The 23,223-nt window shown below is 33.9% G+C and overlaps 4 protein-coding genes across 6 annotated transcripts; 1 reads left to right on the forward strand and 3 right to left on the reverse strand.

Annotated features, from left to right (window-relative positions):
* Nucleotides 1–1,977: 1,977 nt before the first annotated feature.
* On the reverse strand, nt 1,978–6,563 carry LOC107433811 (uncharacterized). Of its 2 annotated transcripts, XM_060817861.1 has the most exons (10): nt 6,334–6,563; nt 5,706–5,891; nt 4,621–4,747; nt 4,437–4,517; nt 4,141–4,337; nt 3,296–3,391; nt 3,114–3,207; nt 2,766–2,885; nt 2,153–2,302; nt 1,978–2,121 (listed from the first exon to the last, which is right to left on the reverse strand). In XM_060817861.1, the coding sequence occupies exons 1-9, from the start codon at nt 6,448–6,450 to the stop codon at nt 2,199–2,201; spliced, it is 1,122 nt and encodes a 373-aa protein (XP_060673844.1). In that variant the 5' UTR covers nt 6,451–6,563; the 3' UTR covers nt 1,978–2,121; nt 2,153–2,198. The 2 variants fall into 2 exon arrangements, with proteins under 2 accessions (XP_060673844.1, XP_015900662.3); XM_016045176.4 differs by having other exon boundaries at nt 1,978–2,302.
* Nucleotides 6,564–7,098: 535 nt separating this feature from the next.
* Nucleotides 7,099–13,275, reverse strand: LOC107433707 (26S rRNA (cytosine-C(5))-methyltransferase NOP2B). The gene is made up of 18 exons (XM_016045038.4): nt 13,116–13,275; nt 12,561–12,851; nt 12,280–12,467; nt 12,071–12,134; nt 11,838–11,971; nt 11,625–11,708; nt 11,449–11,523; nt 11,279–11,350; nt 11,116–11,189; nt 10,384–10,436; nt 10,137–10,246; nt 9,699–9,767; nt 9,533–9,607; nt 8,912–9,004; nt 8,758–8,837; nt 8,569–8,668; nt 7,925–8,280; nt 7,099–7,588 (listed from the first exon to the last, which is right to left on the reverse strand). Exons 2-18 carry the CDS (start codon nt 12,844–12,846, stop codon nt 7,519–7,521), a joined length of 1,983 nt encoding a protein of 660 aa, XP_015900524.2. The 5' UTR covers nt 12,847–12,851; nt 13,116–13,275; the 3' UTR covers nt 7,099–7,518.
* Nucleotides 13,276–17,167: 3,892 nt separating this feature from the next.
* LOC107433985 (oligopeptide transporter 1) lies at nt 17,168–20,910 on the forward strand. Its single transcript, XM_016045393.4, has 7 exons — nt 17,168–17,362; nt 17,917–18,362; nt 18,481–18,578; nt 18,711–19,283; nt 19,387–19,651; nt 19,790–19,972; nt 20,076–20,910. Exons 1-7 carry the CDS (start codon nt 17,290–17,292, stop codon nt 20,697–20,699), a joined length of 2,262 nt encoding a protein of 753 aa, XP_015900879.2. The 5' UTR covers nt 17,168–17,289; the 3' UTR covers nt 20,700–20,910.
* LOC107421851 (pentatricopeptide repeat-containing protein At5g66520) lies at nt 20,757–23,117 on the reverse strand. 2 transcript variants are annotated; one of them, XM_060817819.1, is made up of 2 exons: nt 21,082–23,117; nt 20,757–20,879 (listed from the first exon to the last, which is right to left on the reverse strand). In XM_060817819.1, coding segments are annotated over exons 1-2 (1,869 nt in total). In that variant the 5' UTR covers nt 22,950–23,117; the 3' UTR covers nt 20,757–20,878. The 2 variants fall into 2 exon arrangements, with proteins under 2 accessions (XP_060673802.1, XP_015886680.3); XM_016031194.4 differs by lacking the exon at nt 20,757–20,879 and having other exon boundaries at nt 20,885–23,117.
* Nucleotides 23,118–23,223: the final 106 nt, after the last annotated feature.

The following is a 23,223-nucleotide window of genomic DNA, read 5'->3' on the forward strand; positions in this document are numbered from 1 at the left end:
TTTGTCCCAAATACAAGGGTCTGAATCAACATATGGGCCTCCTAAGGCTCCAATCTGTCCCTCGTGCTTTAGACCTTTTGATTTGTTTCCCATTTTAGCCCCTCAGATCCTTTGCAAATCACAAGGTTTTTATCCAATGAAAACAAATAATGGAGAAAGAGATGTAAAAAATGGGTCTTTAAGTAGCACCAATTTAAGTGGTCCAAAAAAGTGCAAGCTACTTTTTTACAATTTTTTTTTTTTTTCGTTTTTCGTTGTTGATGAATTAAGGGTAAAATGGTCCTCCAACAAAGTCAGTTGATGAGACCATGATCAGATCGGACGGCAAGGAATTAATTATTGAAATGTTGAAGAAGGTAGGTCCATTGACCAATTGTCATGGATAGATAAAGGCAGGGAAAAGGGTTGGCAAATAATTGGCTTTGGGTGTTTATCATAATGATGTCATATTAATGGAATAAGTCTTCAGGAAGAAAGTGTTTTTTTTAAAAAAAATTGCACCATCTTAGATAATATATTTTCTCTTTTAGCAAAATGGGTTAATCTTTTATTGAAAGTTAGATGTTCATAAGCAACGTTAGGGGGAGAATATAGAAATCTGGCCAAGCAAATAGACATATTAGCTAAGACTTCTTATACCATCCTAGATAAATTTCCAAAAACATGGAATTAGAAGACCAGAAAAAGAGAAAGAAACAAATAAAATAATATCTATATTCAAGAAAATGTACAAAAAAAAAAAAAAGGTCTAAAATCAACGATCTGAACCCTATTAATGCAAAGAGTAGGAAGAAATAATAGCTACTAGTGCTTTTACAAAAGAATATTGTCAGAGAATGTTGTACAAAACATACCCAACAGCTAATGTTTGCTAATAGATTTGGTTCTTCACTTATTTGGCAAACATGGACAGCTCACTTAACGCCATAATCCTACTTTCCAACACCTTCATTTACAAGATTAATTAATTTCTTCAATTATACATTTCCTCAAAATCTATCATTGCTATATACTATTTGTTTGCTTTTTTATGCACACCAAGTATTATAGAAAATAGTAAGTTAAATAAAGTCCATTCAAGAGGAATGGCCATGACACTAGGAGCACCAATTACATTGACATGCAATCTGAGAAACCCAAGTTCCTGGATGCTTTTTTTTATTCAATTATTCAATTTTGTCCTTTTCCCAACTAGTATCAAGAAAAGGATTTTCCTTTCAAAGAGAAATATTGGTATCATGCTGCAAAATTGTCAAATATTACAAAAGCATGCATAAACAACGAAGAAATTGTTCTATTTTCGCTCCTAATTTTTCTTCTAACCATCAATTCAACTTTTTTGATAAATTTTTTTTACACGGTCAAGAAAAGAGGCCTGGTCTTTTTTTATTAAAAGAACATTCGTCTTTTTCTCCAAAAAGACAGTTAATCATGCAAGACATTCGAGCAATATCAAAACAGTAACTTTGCCATTCATTTATTTAGTTATTCAAAAGAAAACTACAACAATTAACTAAAATTTGGTTGCACTATCTTTGAATGTTAAGGTACAGTCACATGGTTCACATGGACGACCATCTAACTCTTTCAGGCATAAAGAATGCTTTTTGGTCAATAATAAATATACACATCTATAGTTATTCAAAAAAATTTGGACAAATTTTATCCACAAGATATTTGATTACATATAATTAAGCCTCAATTACTGGTAAAAAGGTGTCTACTTACATGTAATTCAAGACCTTTGGACAAAATTTATCCAAAATTTTCCAGAAAATTTATATATATATATATGCAGTCTGTTCTCCAAGGGGATAGAGCTCATACTGTTATGGGTGCCTCAACATTCCGCAACAGAACGGGCCAGGATATCCTACATTTCATGCTCCAGGGGAAAATTTCCATATATATATATATATATATATATGTATGCATTGGACCAAGAATTCAAAAATGCTGCATATAAGACTGCTATAGTGTCTTCTAGTATCCAAAATTATAATATTCAGTCATAAAATAATGGTCTTAGTTTTTTGCACAACAAAACTTTCGGCTTTTACATAAAACGCCTCCAAAATTTTCTAGATGAATATAGAATAACAAGATACTTTACAATTTTTTATTTTTTAATGTTTTGCTCTCTGTTAAGTGGATTTTTTAATGTTTTGCTCTCTGTTAAGTGGATCAGCAGCAGAACTTCAAGAGAGTTCAGAAATCACACGTTCACACTTGTCTTCCAATATTTTCACAGCTTCGGTAAATAGAACTTCGGGAGGTAAAGCTCCAGTTGATTCCAAGGTAACTAAAGATAAACAGACAGATAAGAATTAGAACTTCTTTGAGAGATTTACTGAAGCAATAACGGTAATTGAGATTTCCCAAAAAATAAAAACTATGCATTTGTATCTCTCTACTAGCAATTTAAGAAATGTAAATGGTCCTTTCTAGACACTGATAAGATGCCCCAAATGCCTAGGGAATGCTACCGTCAACCATGTGTCTAGATCAGTCCTTCATTTTTGTTGTCCACTTGATAATAGCATTTACAAAATAACATAACAGAGACAACTACAAATTGGGAAGATCTAGACCCTTAAATATTTACAAATTGCAAAAATATCTCATTTTTTGTCTTCTTTATAAATTTAAACCCTTAAAATAATTATATGACTTTTTGAGTTTACATTATTTAAGGTATACTTTTAAAAAACCTTATCACACTAATTGAAGAAAATATTTTTAATTCTCCAGTTTTGATCACTTACATATGAAATGATCTTTCACACGACGAAGTGCAACACGATCTTCCCATTCTTTTCCTCCTCTGATACATTCCCTACATAATGTGCAAGCTCGAGGTCGGACTACAGCTGCCCTTTTCTTGCCTATCCAATTGTTCATGTTATCAATCAGTGAAGTCCAATTAAAGAAAAGCAGAGAAAGGTGAATGACTTTCTAAGCAACAAATAACATACATCAACTGATGGTTTTTAAAATCCAAGAAGAGGCAAATATCTGTTTAGCTTTTATGGACACAATTATTTTATATCACTATCTACAAATTTAAACCATTTGAAAACAAAGTCAAGAGAAAATAAAATAAAAGTATTTACCATTGCCAATATCTTCAATATCGAATACTCCAACTGGGCATTTTGCCTTAAGTTGCTCAGCAGCCTTGTCTTCAATCTCTTCTAATAGCACAACCTAAGATGGAATGTAATAAATTTAAATTTAACTCCTCGAAACCCTTCCTAGTGTCTAGAAACAGTCACTAAATGACACACGCTAATACCTCAGGAAGCATCCTATACCAAGCAGTTCCCACAGGGGACCACTTTGCATGTGTTTTACCAACGCCTTTAACAGCATGTGCTTCTAGTTCAATTTCCTACAATTGAGAAAAATTCACAATAATCAGAAATAAAGTGAAAAGACAGTTTCTTGGACTGCTGAACAAGACTAGTCTTTCTTCAAATGACAAATAGCACAAAATGTCAGATAGCAAGATGAAACTTAAATCTTTTACGTTAGTGGAGGATCATATAGCCTCTATGCATATAGAATAACATACTCCAATAGAATTTCAAATAAAGAACCTTAACAGCATTCTAATTAGAAGGAGAAAATTCATACCAACTACATGCACTAAGCTCTATGGAGAATATATGGCATTTGGAGAGTGCATTAGACAATGTAGAACAAACACGAATGAGAACCACTAGTAACCTTTTCACATCAAAAGCAAAAGCTCAACTAGCCATTCCTGCTCTCTCCTGCAATGGTTTAAAGCCACCTCCATCTCCATTGGTTTTCCTCAGTAACAGATCAAGCAATCATCCAGAAGCAACTCAAGTGAAAAGAGTATGTGATATTAAAGTTTTAACTCTTACGTTAGACTCTCAAGTCATGTATGTCGTAAACAAGCAAGCTTTATATTTTGATGAGAGTCAATCTTCTTTAGTTATTGATTTTTGAGTGTCTCCTTCTAATTTATCTTATTTCTAACATTTGCCTTAGATTAAAAAGCAAAAAAAGTAAACATTATTATTGAGCATCAACTTATTTTGGTAAACTTATTGAGGATCAATTGAAACTATACTAAACATAGAATAGAATTACCACATAGAATAGAATTACCTGACCAGGGCCCAATTTAGAAATAATTATATTATCCATGGCACTAATCGGATTGTTGGAGAATTCAGGCAGTGAATCTTGGCTGCAGTTAAATGATGTATAGGTTCTAGGTTTTGAGGAAGAACCCCTACTTGAACTTTCAGATACCAAAGGAAATTCACTCCCGTTTGGTAACCACTTCAATTCATTTGACTTCACTGCATTATGCATTGCAATGTTAGCATGAAAAATACCAAAAAACATCACTGACAGTCAAAAGGAAAGAGAGAATTGATAGTCTCTGATACCAACCATACCTGTAAGACGAGGTTCTCCCTGTTCACAGCGAACATGGAGTTTGAAAACAATGGTGTTCTTTTCAGTTGGTGCACCATTTTCTAACACAAAGAAAAAACATATTAGATTCTCTTAATTGCAGAAGAAAGCATTAAAAAAGCCTGAAGAACAACATGTAAAACTAGCTTCATATTCTTGTCAAACCTGTGAATTCAAACAACCTAGGGTCAGCCTTGATTGGAATTAGACCCAACCTATGAGAAAGCACTTCATCTTGGACCACTGATGTATTATTTGCAATGAGAACTTTTTCAATAGCCATTGTAGGAACCTGTATGAAACAAGAAAAATTCACTATTACTAAAACTAAACCAACTCAACAGCCACATCCAAAACACTCCAAACATCTATGTTAGAGAAACAAACAAGATTAAAGGAATAGATATGAATTTCTAATTGTAGTCAGAATGTTAAATATCAGAATCTGTAATATAACCATAGTGGAACAGAGAACAAATTCAGCCTCCCTTCAATAGCTAAATTAAAGTGACGGGGAAATGAGGAAGAGATGAAACCAAAAGAGTAAATCCATGTAATACCAAAGTGAAAGTTGAATTTACTAATATGACATCTTATATATCAGAAAAGAAGTTCAAAATAAATTAGGGAACAACACACAAATCTTAATTTATTAGCATGCAAGGAAACATATTCCAAAATGACATTTAAGCTAAGTAACCCCTGGTTCAAGAATTCAATGCTTTCTTCTTAATAGTCATTCCAGCATTCCGGTTGGTACACACTCACCAATAGTTTATATTAAAAAGGGTCTCTAAATGACCCTACTACCATTTTTATTATATGATGAAGTACCCCAAAAAAATAGGATTACAAAATGATGAAACCTTTATGAGCAGTCCAGTAGACAGTAACTTTCATTTTGGTTCTCAAAATATTGGTGGCACTTTAGGAAGAAGGTCATTTATGAATTTCCTTCTACACTTATACTTTGTAGAATCATCCAATAGACAGATAGAAAAGAAAATCTATTGAATGATATTTCAGATAAAGAATACATATAGAAACAAACATGACAAGAGGGATACAGATATATGGAATTAAAGTAATTAACATTACAAAAAATGTGACCAAATGTTTCTAACATGAAGAAGCTAAAGATCAATAGCTTGTCACTAGAATTAAGAACATAGAAATAGATCTAGAATTCATAAATGTCAATCATTCATCGAGAATAATATGTACAATCGATCTTTAAGAATAATGAATACCTCAGCTATAAGGATTCTCCGAAATGCATTAGCAAGTGCTGGATCAATACCAATCATATCAAACTCCATCTCTTCGTCAGTAAGTCGAATCACTTCAACTCTAAAATTGTCTCGGAAATTATCCAACCTCACACTGTTATCAACTCCAATTGACGCATAAGCACCAGAATACTGGAATGTATCCGTCTGAAACAGAGACCCAAGTCCACCAAAGTCACCCCAAAAAAAAAAAAAAAAAAAAAAGGCTCACAAGAAATAGCTATGCCTCTGGTTTATGATGACTAAAGTCCTAAACAACCACATAGTTGCATATTATTAACTTCTAGTATATTCCATTTCAAAACTAAACGACTAACCAACAAGTTCATCCTCTGTCCCTCACCAATTTTCATAACCAAACAAAAGCATACATAAATTGATTTTATATATATATAAAAGAGCTCTATTGTCTTACAACCAGAAAATCAGGAATATACAAATTATTTAATCAGGCTGAAAAATAAATGCAAAAGAACTTCTGGGTTTCTAGAGACTGACAAAAAAAAAAGCTTCCTTGGTACCAAACTAACATAAAGAGAAACTCATTTTGAAAAGAAAAGAAAGAGAAAGCAGCAGGTAATAGAAATACATGAATGGGAGCATCAGCTTTGCATTCGACACGGGTCCTCTGAAGCTCGAGGTGTGGAGGGAGTTTACCAGTTGGCACATCTGATAGCTCTTTTATCCATTCCACTCCACTCTCCATTTTTTTCTTTGCTTTTTCTTCTTCTTCTTCTGAGTTGAATAGCAGACCAGCTGAAAGACTCTGTGTGAGAGCGAGAGAGATAGAGAGAGAAGCGAGAAGGGTTTTGCGTCGCTACACAAAAAGCCTAATTCCCATATTATAAGACTACAGCCCAGCCCAGCCCAGCCCATCATTATTATTATTATTATTTTATATTATTTTTTCTTATTTCCTTGCTTTGCATTATAATTATTTTTTTGGGTTCAACTTTATTACTGCAATTGAACAAAGGACACTTCTCTTTCTTCTTATTTATTTCTTTTAGCATTATGATTTTCAAATTTCTCAAATCAACCCTCAAATATTTTATATTTGTGTAAAAGATTCATCTTTTTATTTAAGAAAATTGAAAGTATAAAATTTACTATTATGATTTTTTTTTTTTTTTTACTCTCACCTTTATTTATTTATTTATTTTCTTTTAACTTTATTTTCTATTTTTATATTCTGTTTACTTTATTATTTGTCAAAAATAATTTGGTTTTAAAAGGATAGTAAAAGAAAATTTTGATCGACTCAATAACAAATTAAAATTGTCTAGTCACAATGCAAAACTTCAGAGTAGGGTAATAAGTTTAGAAATTAACATGTAGAGGGGAAAAAAAGAAAAAAGAAAAAAAGCAATGCATAAAGTCGACTATAAAATATTATGATAAACAAAAACACAAAATCTTCATATAAATAATAACAGGATTTTCTTCTTTTCTTTTCTTTTCTTTTCTTTTTTTTTTTTTTTTCAAAGGAAAAAATAAACACAAATTAAAACAAAACTTTTGGACTCGGAGAGAAGTAAGGAGGCATTTCAAGAAAAGATGAGGTGGTTTAGGATGTGCAACAATTCTAAGCTCTCCTCCTTCAATCTGTTTGATAAGCTAGAAGAACCATGCCTTACTCTCTGGTGAGCTCTCAATTTTTCCCAGGGACATTGTTGATATGCTTTCCACACAAGGACTATGAAACATATAATTATAAATTAGTGACCATAAAATCATGTTTCCAAGTTTAAGCCCAGCGTGTGTTGCCAATTGCTTATTCTCCTCCACCACTCTTTTGTCTTGCTGCTTTCTTTTTTTCCCTTAAAGCCTTTCTCTTCTCTTCCCTGCAAGGGTTTGAAAATAAATCAAATAAGTGCATGAATATCGAAAACATGACTCACGAACAAGAGCAAGAATTGGGGTGATCAATCCAATCGGATCCAATCCAAAAATCTTGGGTTCTTTCCCACAGTGTAGATTGTTCGATGTGCATCAATAAGAATTTGGGATCTTTTCCGCAGGGTAAAATTGTACATCTATGTAGTACATCAATAAGAATTTGAAGGCTGTGTATTGTATCCAATGGGATGCTAAAATGCAATAATTTCTATTAGCATAGGGGGAATTTGTATGTCAAACAAGGAGAGAAAAAAATAAATAAATAAATAAGGGCCATTCACCTTGCTCTTGAGATCTTCTCGATCTGCTCCCTTGATGGGAATTTCCTTTTCTTGCGCTTTATGGCGGAAGATGGGGACCTTTTTTTGCCATTTTCAGTGATATCGTTTCTTTCTCTTGATGGGAATTTCCTTTTCTTATTCTTTATGGCAGAGGATGGGGATTCTTTTTTACCATTGTCAGTGATATCTTTTTTTAAAACCTTATTTTCTTTTCTACTATGTTCCACCAGATGCTGTTTAACATTCTCTTGACTATCTTTTTCACTGCCATTTTCACCCAGCTCAAGTCCTTCCTCAACTGTTTCAGACGGAGTAGAAGATTCCACTTTAGGCTTTGCATTGCTCATTTTTTTCAACTGAAAATATTGAATAGTCCATTAAATAAGTGGCATGAAACATATAAAACCCCCAAAAAAAAAAAAAAAAAAAAAACAACACTTATCACTCGTTTCTTTTTTATGCACTAACTTGCAACAAAACTTCCTGTACCACACTAAATGACCCTGTACAAACTACAAGCCACTATAGTGACACACCCAACCCATCCCCCACTTAAAAGAAAGCCGAAGAAGTGTAGTTGCCATAACATTTGGGAAAACTATTTTTACAACGACAGACATGCCACCTAAAAAGTTATTTCGTACCTTTGCCACAAAAAAGCCATCCATATTGTGAACATGAGGGTAGAATCGCCTTGTCTTTTCTAAAGATGGGTGAAATCGTTGTTCCCTAAATCGGATAAACCTGGTAAAGAGAATACAAAAGTAAAAAACAGGAAGTCACAAAAGGCTAGCTGGCAACTATGGTAGAAAATGAAGTACAATCATCTTTACCCAGGACGACCAAAGTCAAGTCCACATGGTACAAGTTTAACATCTCTCTTCTTGAGTGCATAGTCAATGACTGCTTCATTCTGCAAGGTATAAGACAAGAATAAGAATGGAAGAAGCAACATAACCGCAAATTAGGAAGAGCATATAAACAAACCTCAGCCACCATTATGGAGCAAGTGGAGTAAACAATGAATCCTCCAGATTTTGAGTTCGCATCCACCATGTCAATTGCAGCAAGTATCAGTTGCTACATTAAAACATAACCCTTAAATGAAGCTTTACATCATTAACCATATAAAATGAGCAAAACTAATGTAAAAAAAAAAAAAATATATATATATATATATAGATATATACATATATATATTATTGAAAAAACATTATAGGATAGTTGTGTAACTGTTCTCTGGCCAAGAGATAAGATCACCAGCTTTTCAGAGAATTTCACTTGCACAGTTTTCCTAACTTTTATCTCATATCATGACATAAGTAAGCAGTTGTTATTGTATTGGCCCAAAATCTCGTGAATTGATCTTTATGGCGCATCCTTTTCAATTAGACCCTTTATCCATAAAATAAAGTATCTAGGCATACCAATTTAGTCATATTTCCACTTCTATGAAGTGCATTTCTTTAGCTGATAAAAATATCCAAACTGAGTATTTGCTTCAGCAGTACTAAGAGCAATGTAACTACAACCTTCCACTTTCTTCCACATTTATTTCAAAAAACTATAGCATAGCATTAAAAATATGCACAGAATAAATTATTATACCTTCTGCAGATGGGCACACTTCTGTATTTCCTCTAAACTTTTAGAAGTTTTAACAGACTCATCTTTTGATATAACCTGGAAAACAAGAATCATTTGTTTTCATCAGATAGAAAAAACAAGCCAATCAAAAAGAGAGAACAGTTGCATATTTAGTGCAGTTGTTTACCCCTGTCCCACTGCAAGGAGCATCTAACAATACTCTATCCACTGAGTTGACACCCAACACTTTAGGAAGCTGAAACAGAAGAATAGAGGAGGTGAAAGAGTAATAATAACAATAAAATAAAAGAGGTTATAAGATATTATATATCCAAAGCAAACAACAGTTAAAGCAAATTGCCTTCATATTGCAACATAAAAAGGCATTTCCTAAGCTAAACACTTTCAACTAATTAAAAACACTACGTGCTATAGGAAGTTTATATACAATCTTCAAAAAGCCACAAAGATATGCTATAAACAATTCTGGATTACTGTGCTTCATATGGTGAATAGTGAGCGGAGATGTTTATTAACCAGACAAAACATTTTCCTGAACTAACAAATCGACCTTTCTAATGCAAGAAAATAAGAATCAAATCTTCAAAACAATGGATAATCTAACCTCCTTTCCATCATAGTTACAAACTACTGTATTTGTCACCCCCATTCGATGCAGATTGGCAGTGAGTGAGTGAAGCCTTGGAACCTTCATCTCATTTGCAAAAATCATTCCTGATAAAAATGGAATTGTAACACTTGTGAAGAATGGAAAAAGTGACTGAAATGCGTAAGAAATAAATAAAGTAGAAGTGGACATGCACAAATTCACAAACATAATTTGAAGCAATAAGATCAACAAAACCACATACCACTATTTTTCATAAGTGCAGCAATGTAAGTTGTTTTACCACCAGGTGCAGCCCTGCAACCGGATAAAATTGTGAACAAAAGGAAAATTAGCTTTAATTATAATCTCTAAATAATAGTTGTATGAATATTTTGGACTTACATACTCTCAGAATATAAAACCAGTATGTTCATGATATATGACACGGTATTAAAACTTACAGAAGTATATCAGCTGAGTGGGAAAACAAAATGAGTCTCACAAATTTCCATTAAGCTTACCACTTCTAAATATGAACTGGACCCCCACTGCCACCCCCACCCCCCAAATTCCTCTCTCTTTCTCTGAGACACTCATAAAAACATGCAGAGGGAATTCATTGCTGCGATTATGATTAATGGTTTCAACAAGGTACCCATCTAATAACACAGGTTTTCTTATTTTGCCTACTCAAGACTTCAACCCAAAAAATGTGATTAAAATGGGATAAAAGGTTAAAGAAATAAAAGTAACCAGTTTCTATTTTCACTCGATTTGAGGCTTATAAAAAATCTGACTGTATCACATGAAATCTTTAAAGAAGCATGAAATCACAGTAGTTCCAAAGCAGTTTTGCATGTCTTTTATTTGGCTTACTAAATGCTTTCAACCATGAAACTTCTTGAAGAAAACATATATACTATATCTGTGGTTGGTGGATTAAGAAACTCACTAGTCATTACATTTATATGTAAAAGAAAGAACCACTACTTACGCCATATCAATAATCCGTTCCTTTTCTTGAGGTGCTAGGGCCATAACTGGTAGAAACGAGCTTGCACTTTGGAGCTGAGTGAACAAAAAAGTAAGACTGCATGAATTTATATGTTCAAATTGAAAACAAGCATCAATGGAAAGCTAACTAGCAAAAGATATACCATGTAGAAACCAGCCATGTATTCAGGAGTGGCACCAATTGGAACTTGTGAATCATACACAACTAGCCCAACCTACAATCAGAATAAGAGAGTTCCTCACATCCTGCATGAAAATTCAGAAGACGGGAAATAAAAATAAAATAAAAAAACCACAGAGGTATAATCCTTACCTTTGACCACTTGCTTAAGGGATCTAGGTTAACTCCTCTGTTGATTAGAACATCTGCCAAATCCCGCCTCCTTGTCTAAACATAAAATGATAAATAAGTAAGTACATTATCAAGATATGAATTTTTGGAAATAAAACATGTGATAAATCATAATGAAGAAATATCAATGTGTTAACCTTTAAAGTGTTAGTTCGGAGACAAATGGGTCGAGGCTTTTCAAAAGCTTCTATAAGTTCCATAAGTTCAACAATTGGAAACATCTACATAAAATAGCAATTCATTATGTATCAGTTGCCCACACCAAAAAGAAATAACAGAAACGGATAAAGAAATCAATACAAAACAAATACACTTCTGAGAAAGACAATGAAAAAGAATCAAGCAATCACCTCTACAAGAGCTCCAATCAAAAATTCATTGTAACCATAATATGAACTTAAATCTCTCTTAAGCTGCTCCACATACTCCTTTCTTGTTGCACCCTCTTGCCTCAAAGCCTTAAAATTTGAAAGCACTCGAACAACTGATATAATATTGAACGTGAATTTAAACAACTTTCAAAGATGATTTTGGGAATCATGTGAAAATATGAAATACAGAGACAAATGACGATATCACTTACTCTCTTTTATCCTCCTCTGCATGTTTGGAAGATCAGGAGGTCGAAGTGATTCTTCTTCAAGTTCCTAAGGCGTTGCAAAAAGTTAATAAAAAAACTAAGAATGGCAACACAAATTTGAACTGATCAATACATAAAATTCTACCAAATTCAAAGCATTAAAGTTGAAATCATTTTAAATGCGAAACCCATAAAATGATGAGACCAATAACCTGCTTGGTGGGTAATCTGAATTCATCTGATTCGTCTTTAATGTTGAGCTGCATCTCAGCTACTGCTTCTTCTTCTTCCTTTTTCTTTTCTTCATCTATAGCTTTAGACTTCGCCTCAATGTCAGATTCATCTGAATCAGAATCTGAACAAGAATCCGACGTTGGATCCTGTGTTGAAGCACCTTTATCTACAAGGAGATAATGAAATTTGAACTTCAACACTCACTCAAATAAAAAATTAAAAAATTTAAAAAAAAAAAATCCTTAAACAAACACAATACCATCTTCATCATCAGACTCCTCACTTCCCTGGAGGAAGTCATGAGCCAAAGGGTCATCTCCTTCAGATGAAATGTCAGAAGCTGAACCAGAGTCTTCCTGAACTCCATTAACATCTTCATATTCCTCTACTTCTTCATCTGAACTGTCAGAATGGTCAGAAAGGTCCATTTGCTTTTGGGTTTTAGCATTGAAAAATTCCTTATTTTGCTTCTTTTTTTGAAGAGCCTGCTTCTTCTTCTGCTGCCGCTTTGAGCCCGTATTCTTATTCACTGCCGTTGCACCCATTATAGCTGTGGGAACAGAGATAGATACAAAAAATTGGCCTGCATTAGCTTCATAAGCTCAATAAAGCAACTGAAAATATATATTTTTTTCAAAACAAAATAAAAAATCTAAAATTTAAACCAATATTCCAATAATAAAGCACCTAAAGAACGAAGAATCATAAGCTAAAGCCCACATTTTGAAAACATGGAGAAAAAAAAAAAAAAGATTTTTAAAAAAGCGCAATTCGAGTAGCGAGCAAACCGTAACCCAGCAAGAAGTAAAAGTACCTGGCTTTACTGGTGAGAGTGGTAAATAGGTAGGGTTTAAGGGGTTATTGGTGGTCGGCTAGGGTTTAAAGTTTTATTCAGTTGGAGAAGAAGACGACCTCCCAAAACCAGAGAAAGGTGACGAATTGAAACGCGGGAGACCTAATGATCTTGGGCTATATCGGCTTTGTTAGGTCCAATTACAGATATTGATGGAAAATAGGCCTTTTGGCATTTAGACCATTTAAAGCTCCATATACACCTATTAAAAGAACTTAATACACTTCATTTGAAAGGCCACTAAAATATAGCTGCATAAAGATTTTTTGGGTATGTATGTAGAAGATTTCTATCCCTTTAGGCTTCAATTTATAATCAAATTAAATGGCCTCCAATACACAAATCTATGGGCAATTAAATTAGAAGTGCTATCTTTTTTTCTTTTTTCTTTTTTTCTACTGAGTTTTTAAAATTAGCAAACTAATACCAAAAAAAAAAAAAAAAAAAAGATAACAAAGGGCAGAGGCAGAACATGCACACATGTAAAAAAATATGTTTATAAATGTTTTAGCAAAAAAAAAAAAATCTGTTTATAAATATATGGGTGTATGGTAGATCAAAAAATGTATGGTAGTATAATGATGGGTGAAGTATACAGCACAAAGATTGGATCTAAACGTGCTTTTTGCCAGACATTAGAGAAAGAACATCAGGAGGAGTATAAGAGGCAGGATATATATGGGGAAACATCTATGGGATCCAAATGTGTGACCAAACTAGGTCAAAGGGTTAATATGGAGCACGTATACATATATATATATATATATATGATATAATGAATAATTGTCACAAATCAAGAGAAACTGTAAAAACATCTTTAATGATTTTATCTTATAAAATAAAGTATAGAATTCAAAAAGTAGACAGTCATTTAATAAATAAATAAATAATATGCACTATTAAGGTCGTCCTCTATTTTTTAAAGGATTTATTAAATATTTTAAAATTATCTAAAATATATTATTTTTTAAACTAAATTCTTAATCCAAAAAATAATAATAAAATATATAATTAATTAATAACAATATATGTAGTTTTTTTGTGCATTATTATTAGAAAAATAATTTTTAAATTAATTGTATATTTATATCATTTAGATTTAAATAATGTCAATTTTTCTATCATACAAACACGAATCTATATTTATCATTAAAGATATTTTAAAATGATTATTTCATATATTTTCGCTTGATGTTATCCAAACGATATATAGATATATAATGGATAATCATAATAATGAGGAAAAATAAAAATAAAGAAAATGAGACAGTCTTGTAGAATTTAAGAAATAAATGGATGCCTAAAAACATTTGATTTTATCATTCAACCAAAAATAATATTATCTACTTAGGCTAATAACAAATTTATTATTTTCTCGGTAATAATTATGAATACTCCACTCTGGCAGAAATAATAAAAATCAATAATATACTTTAGAAATACAATATGAAATCAAGTATTTAATTTCGGCAAATCAATATGAAACCCATTATGAACATTAAAGAAGTGTGATGTAATATTTTGGAGGGGTAGAATAAACATTTTACAATGCTTGGAAAAATGTCATCCAAATTTGCCATGATTACAATAAATCCACAATGATTATCATCATCACACCTTCGTAACAGCATCGATATTTTACTTGAAACTCCTATGAATCACCTCCATCATATTATGTCTAAAATCCAATATCATATTACTACTATTAGATTCAGATTTTTTCCAAAGATATCATCCATCATTATTAAGTGTCAGAGAGAGAGTTATGGAAATAGAGAATATAGTTACCATTTTTCATGACACTATTCCACCAACATTGTACCATCACTTCCCACCAACAAAGTGACAAAAATCATTGTTATCATTGACATTGGATCTTTTCACAATGATCAGATACACCAGGAAAATAAAGAAATAAAAACCAAGAAGAAAGAGGATGACATTGATGAAAACCATCAACTATTGCCGATACCCTTCAACCACGTATTATTCTTTTCTGATAGAAGTTTCAGATCAAGTTGTCAGCTGTAGCAAACCTAAAAACCACCAAGTTTCAATGAAACAGAAACTCCCTAGGATGTGGGCGTAAATTAGGGCTAGCACAGAGGGTCCATGGTCCCACCATTATAGCATTTGCGCATGGGACTATCGCACAAAATACTACCAACCTATAAAGGATTGCAGAGTAGGTACAAGGTCTTTGCAGCATTCATCAAACCGAAAAGAAAAGTCTTCGCAGCACATTCGGAATTACATGCTCATTTTTCCACGTTTATATGTATATATATGTACATGCATTGATAGTTTTCTTATCAAGTTGTGTTTTCTAATAATAGTTTAATAATAAAATCATTATTTTTTCTAATAAAGATATAAAGTTTGAATTTCTGACCTTAGGTATGTTTCATATTGAAACAAAAATGTCAACAAAGTCTTAAGATATCCTCCATATTACTACATAGTTTTGATAGTGGAATAGCTTACCTTTTTAGTAATAGTGAAAATTTGAGCTTCGGATCCTAATTGGGACTTGCAAAATGACATGTAGAGTAGAGAAAAATGAAGAAAAAGGTTGTAGTTTAAGTTGGTAGATGCTTGACTTTAAGATATCTCAGTAGTTGAATCTGGATTGGAAAAAGTCCAAACCAGGAGAAAAAAGAAAAATTATAAACCGGACAACTAGGCTTCAATCAATTGTGAATGGAGCTTTTGTGTTTGACAATATTTTGAGGAAGTTAGTGCATCTGCATTGAATTTAGATGACAAGTTTGGTTAAAATTTTGTGGGGGAAAAAAAAAAGCTGAGTTTGTGGACTTTTCTATGGCAGAAGAGTCTGTAGGTAATAACTTCATGAACCTTAATTACATTTAATTGAGGTAATGAAAAGCTATTTTCTTTTAACAGGACCGTCAAGATAAACAATGAGAACAAATTATACAAAAATAATAATAATATTAATTACACAATGGGAAAAAAATATTATGGAAAATTTGTAAAAATTTAAAATTTTAAAATTTTAAAACTGTTTATCTATATATTCGTAAGCATATTAAATAATAAATCTCATCAAACAGAGTATCTTTTTTATGTGAAAAATACGGGTCTTAATCAAAAACACCATATTGGTCCAAGAAAACAAAAAAATCTGTCAATTTTGTATCTTTATTAACCATTTTTGAGTATTCTATCAATGCCCTTCCATAGCTCATGGGGCTAAAAGGGTTATAAATCTGATAGTGCCAGCTTCCAAAACGTTTGAATAAATCAAGGAGCACAGAATCACTTTACCAGGAAGTCATACAAAAACAGCTTTTTCTACTCTTTACTCAAAATCCCACAAACCCAATTCAACCAAAACTCTAATTTTAGAATTCAATTACCTGTCATCTACTTTCTATAAAGATCCTCCTCAAATATAGAAGAACCAGAACTTAATATCCATATGAAGAATAACCAGATTTTTATGCCTTTCTGTTTATTCTTTTTAGTTTTCTCTGTATTAAAGTTGGGTTGCTTTTGTTTTAGAAAGCAAAAGCTGTCTACATTCATAATATTGCCTAGGCAATGCATTGAAATAGAAACGCATGCCCAAAAATGGTTTGGCAACAAGTAGACCTTTTTAATGCCAATATTTACTCAAGGACGTTAATGCTGAAAGTGGTTTTTTTTTTTTTTAAATTTATAATTTTAATTTCATTTTAATTTTCCTTAATTGCTCAGCCACAATTCGCATAGCTGTCTTCTTGACCACCATCCCAAAAAATTTGCCATAAAAACCATTTTTTCTCTTAAATAGAAAAACAGTTCTAGTATTATTCTACTTTCTTTTGTTTAATAGGAGTCTGTAACATTGCAAAGACTGCTTGTACAACAAAAATTTTAAGGAAAAAACAGAAAAACAAAAGAATAATATTAATAAGAGACAGCTTTTCAAAAAACAATCATAATAATAATAATAGTAATAATAATAATAATAATAATAAACAATTCCAGCTAAACAAAAAGAGAAAAAAAGAGAGAGACAATTTAGTGGGAATATATATATATATATATACATGTATATCTAAATGAATATGGTGTGCTTCTTCAAGTTCTTGGGAGAGAATTGTCATCTTCTTTAAGAACGGAAAGAAAGATGACTGGCTTAACCGAGGATGGAGTTTTTAAGTCGGCGGATGAGAAGCTTCATTCTGGTATAGCCGTAGCCGGTGAGCCCTCTACACCAACTTTTTTTCGATGCTCTTTGTCATTTAAATTATATATATTTATATTTATAATTACATATATATATATATATATATATTAATACTAATATGTTTGAGTTTATCTCCACAACCAAATCTATATGTTCATGAAAAGATTGAGTTCCAAATTTTATGTAGTATGCAAGTGTCTGTGTATATAGAGTCTATATATATATTCTGTTTGTACATAGAATATCTTTTTTTGTTTTGGATGAAATATATGAGAATTTGTATGTAACCATACAAGCAAAATATGTGTGCTCTAAGAATTCTGTTTTGCAGAGTTTTCTCTGTTTAATAACATTTTCCTAGAAAATTTATAGTGACCAGGCTCTTTATATCAATTTGTGACTTTGTTAATGCAGAGAATGTGCAATTTACAATGCATATAACATTATATATAACCATGCAAACAAAATATGTTTGCTTTATGATTTGGGATTTGCAGAGTTTTCCCATATACGAAAATTTTACGATGATCAGGCTGTTTATATCAATCTTTGACTTTGTTAATGCAGATAATGATGAACTTGAAGACAGCCCAATTGAGCAAGTTAGGCTAACTGTTCCAACAACCGACGACCCTTCGATGCCTGCTTTAACTTTCCGAACATGGTTTCTTGGGATGATTTCCTGTGGGCTTCTTGCTTTTGTCAACCAGTTCTTCGGGTACCGCCAAAACCAGCTGTATGTCTCATCAGTATCCGCACAAATTCTTGTTCTACCAATTGGGAAGTTGATGGCTGCAACTCTTCCATCCAAACCTATACGGGTCCCATTCACAAGCTGGTCTTTTTCACTGAATCCAGGGCCTTTCAATCTGAAAGAGCATGTTTTGATCACCATTTTTGCAAACTCTGGATCAAACAGTGTTTATGCTGTTAATATCATCACCATTGTTAAGGCTTTCTACCACCGGAGTCTACATCCAGGAGCTGCTTACTTGCTGGCACAAACCACCCAGGTGCTGATTAAAAGTTTCTTACTTTTCCATCCGTAGAATCTTAAACCCACATTGTTCTTAATAAAAAATATATATATATATATATATATTTTTTTTTTATGTGTGTGAATTATTTCAGCTGCTTGGCTATGGTTGGGCTGGGATATTCAGAAAGTACCTTGTTGACTCTCCTTACATGTGGTGGCCAGCAAATTTGGTCCAGGTCTCTTTATTCAGGTCCTTTTTAACACTCTCTGTCTCTCTCTTTCAACAATTTTAGTTGCTTGAAATTGGTAAATTTCAACAAAAAAACCTCAATCACATTTTTGGCATTGGTATAAAATATGTTTTTTGTTGTGAACTTTGCAGGGCATTGCATGAAAACGAAAAACGGCCAAAGGGAGGACGTACTAGGCTACAATTCTTTTTCTTGGTCTTCATAAGCAGCTTTGCTTACTATATCATTCCAGCCTATCTTTTCCCTTCAATTACCGCCATTTCTGTTATTTGTTTGATATGGAAGAAATCCATCACTGCCCAACAGATTGGTTCTGGTCTTCACGGCCTCGGAATCTTCTCGTTTGGCATTGACTGGTCTACAGTTGCTGGCTTTCTTGGCAGCCCTTTGGCTACACCGGGCTTTGCCATCGTTAACATCTTAGTTGGGTTTGCTTTGTTTGTTTATGTTCTCAACCCAATCTTCTATTGGAATGATGCATATAATGCGAAGAAGTTTCCAATCTTTTCCCCCCACACTTTTGATTCAACTGGCCAAATCTATAACATTTCCCGGGTTTTGAACGAGAAATTGTTCAAGCTTGATAATGCTAGCTATAACAATTATAGCAAACTCTATGTTAGCGTTTTCTTTGCCCTAAGTTATGGTTTGAGCTTCGCCACTTTAACTGCAACTATTGCACATGTCGGACTCTTCCATGGAAAGTAAGCTTCCAAGCCATCTGTTTAAATTTTCAAAACTTTCTTTGAGGTAACAATTTCTCGTGGCTTTTCTTGTCTTTGTCTTATCCCAAAATACAATGAACAGAACAATCTGGCGACTGTGGAAAAAAACTGCTGCACTCCGAGATCAACTTGGCGATGTGCACACAAAGATAATGAAGAAGAACTATGAAGAAGTCCCTCAATGGTGGTTTCACGCCATCTTGATAGCAATGGTGGCTTTGGCTATCTTCTGTTGCGAGGGTTTTGATAAACAGCTCCAACTCCCATGGTGGGGTGTTCTAATGGCCTGTGGCATTGCTCTGTTTTTCACTTTACCAATTGGCATTATTCAAGCCACAACAAACATGGTATGGTCTTTTCATGGAAGAGAAGAATAATTTACTTCCAAAGATTTCATTTTTTATTTTTTTAGCATTTTTTTTTCATAACTACTCGTAATGTTACAGAAGCCTCTTGTTTATTGATGTAATTGTTTTCATTTGCAGCAACCAGGTCTAAATGTGATCACCGAGTTAGTCATTGGGTACATTTACCCAGGGAAGCCTCTTGCTAATGTGGCTTTCAAGACTTATGGCTATATTAGTATGTCACAAGCACTCAATTTTCTTGGTGACTTCAAATTAGGACATTATATGAAGATCCCTCCCAAGTCCATGTACATTGTGCAGGTAACTGATTCGCCTTGCAACATTTAGTCCAACTTCTTTTTGTTTTATACATATGAAAGTCGTTTTTCACTTGCTTTTCTTTTATCCTTGTGTGTTTCTTCAGCTTGTTGGAACTGTAGTTGCTTCTAGTGTATACTTTGGAACATCTTGGTGGCTTCTTACCTCCATTGACCACATATGTGATCCATCCATGCTGCCTGATGGAAGTCCATGGACATGCCCTAGTGATGATGTCTTCTATAATGCCTCCATCATATGGGGTGTTGTTGGCCCACTCAAAATGTTCACAAAGCAAGGTGTCTACCCGGAGATGAACTGGTTCTTTTTGGTTGGCTTCCTTGCTCCATTTCCAGTTTGGTTCCTACATCGTAAATTTCCCAACAAAAAGTGGATCAGGTTGATAAACATGCCAATTATTTTGGGTGCTACCGGGAGCATGCCACCAGCTAGAGCTGTGAACTATGTAATGTGGGGAATTGTTGGAATTTTCTTCAACTTCTTTATTTTCAGAAAGTACAAGGGATGGTGGGCTAGGCATAACTATGTCTTATCTGCTGCATTGGATGCTGGGATCGCTTTTACGGCCGTTCTCCTGTATTTCACCCTTCAGAGCAAAGATATTAATGGTCCGGAATGGTGGGGTTTGACCACTGAAGACCATTGTCCATTGGCTTCGTGCCCCATAGCACCAGGGGTTGTGGCTGATGGTTGCCCTGTTATAACTTAGAATATAACACATTGTCATATCTTTCAGGTTCTAGGCTTTTTATGCACAGTGTAAATTGTGCAAAATTATATTGTGCTTTCTTTTTATTTCAAATGATGATGGTGAAGAGCTGTGATTGGTAAGATGAAACTGTACAGGGCAGTAGTTTGAAACATTCTGCTTCAGTAGGTAGAAGACTTTCTGCGTTCATAAATAAATAATATTTATTTTATCGATTTGTGAAAGTAAACGCAAGTTTTCTTTTACCTTTAAAAGGCAGCTATACAAGACAGCTGCCCTTTGTTATCTACTACGATATACTACAGTACAGCGACTTCAAAAATAAAAAATGCTCGTTATAACCATTTGGCAAAAAATACTGTTTTCTGAAATTGAATATTACCAGTAATCCCTGCAAGAACAAGAACCATCTTTGAAGCAATGGAACCGGTTCCTATCACGTACAATTATCTCTCTTTTAAAAATTGCTGATACATGCTTGAATGCAGCATGGCAGTCTTCACAAACACGAAGATTCTTCATTATTCTAATTGGTGTTTCAGGTTCTGTGTTCATCAACCCAAAAACCAGTGCTAATTTCTCGCTATGCCGATATAGAAACTTCTCCTTCTCAATTTCTTCAATATCCAGTAGAATGACCGAAGTGTCAGGAACATATCCATTACGTTTAATCTTGTCTAGTAGTTTGTCCCACATCTTGAATATCTCCACAGCCTGAGGATGGGTCTCATCCCCAGCAACAAACTCATGAACTGTTCCATCAATTGCGATTGAACTCCACCCCGGAGTCTTCTTTACTCCTCTATCTCTCATCAACTTCCTCACCCGAGCAGTGTCTTCCCATCTTTGTGCTTCCGCATAGATGTTTGATAAAACCACATAGTATCCGTCATTAAGGGGATCAAGTTCAGAGAGGTGAAGGATTGCTTCTTCAGCCAGTTCAATGTTCTTGTAAACTTTGCATCCTCCCAGAAGAGCTCCCCATACAACTCCATTTGGCTTGATAGGCATATTCATGATAAATTCACGTGCCTCTTGAAGGAGTCCTGCCCTACTGAGAAGATCAACCATGCACCCATAGTGCTCAATTCTAGGAACTACACCATAATCTTTAGTCATACTGGCAAAAAATTTACGACCCTCATCTATCATTCCCATGTGACTACAAGCGTGCAAGAGCCCAATGAAGGTTACCTCATTAGGCTTCACACCTGATCGAATCATCTTGGAAAAGAGTCTTAGAGCTTCCTCTGCTTTTCCATGCATAGCAAGTCCTGCGATCATGGCCGACCATGAAACAACTGTTCGTGCTTCCATCTTGTTAAAAACTTGTTGAGCACCATCTAAGCATCCACATTTGACATACATATCAATGAGAGTATTAGAAATACGAATATTTCTTTCAAATCCATTTTGATTCGAGTACTCGTGAATCGTCCTCCCCAAGTTCAAGTCACCTAAATCAGCACAAGCTGCAAGAACTGCCACAACGGTTACTTCATTTGGCTTCATACCTGTCTTTTCCATTTCCAAAAATAGCCTAATAGCATCTTTGGGCTTCCCACACTGGACATACCCTGCTATCATCAACGTCCATGACCTCACATTTTTCTCAGGCATCCGTAAAAATAAATCATATGCTCCCTCAATGTCTTCTAACTTCACTAAATGGGTCATCATTATATTCCATGTTACAACATCTCGCTGGGGCATTTTATCAAACAATAACCTTGCATCACCATGCACCCCACACGTCGCGTAGAGATTCACAACCGTGTTCTGCAAAAACATGTTCGACTGAAGCCCAAGTTTCTCCACATACCCATGAATAATTCTTCCATTTGAAACATCCAACAAATGCATGCACGCTTTTAAAACAGAAGAGAGAGTAAAACTATCAGGGAAGACGTCAAGCTCACGCAGCTGATAAAAAAGCAAAATTGCACTTTTTGGATTTTCGCCTTCGGCGAAGGCTTTCAAACATGAGTTCCACACGACAGTCTCGGGCTTCTCGACGTGATTGAAAATTCGTTGGGCGTATGGAAGACTGGGAGTAAGAGCACAAACAAAGGCGACACGGGCGAGAGGGATGGATGATAAAGGAGTTGAGGTTTTGATGAGATGGGCATGGACTTGTTTAAGCTCAAATACAGAGCTAAAGCTACGGAGGAGAGAATCAGCAGTTGGGTTGAGTGAGTTGCGATTTGTTTGATGAAGAGGAACGTTGAGAGAAGTCAGAGAGGAAAGCATTTCCCTTTTTTCTTATATTTTCTTTTTTGTCAGCGGTTTTTTGAATTGGAAAGAATAAATAAGTGGAAGCCCAATCAAATTGACTTATTTATCCATCAAATAAATAAATCTTGACTTCAAAAGCACATAATTTACCAACAAAACACTAGTTTTCCTCAATTTTTTGGGGATGTTGAAAGTTTCACCCTTTTCTTTGTTTTTTTTTTTTTTTTTTTAAGGCACACATAAGCTGCTTCCATTGCACATAAGACCGAACCATATTCGAGTACCCAAT

This window comes from Ziziphus jujuba, chromosome 1 (genome assembly GCF_031755915.1).
Source record: "Ziziphus jujuba cultivar Dongzao chromosome 1, ASM3175591v1".
NCBI lineage: Eukaryota > Viridiplantae > Streptophyta > Magnoliopsida > Rosales > Rhamnaceae > Ziziphus > Ziziphus jujuba.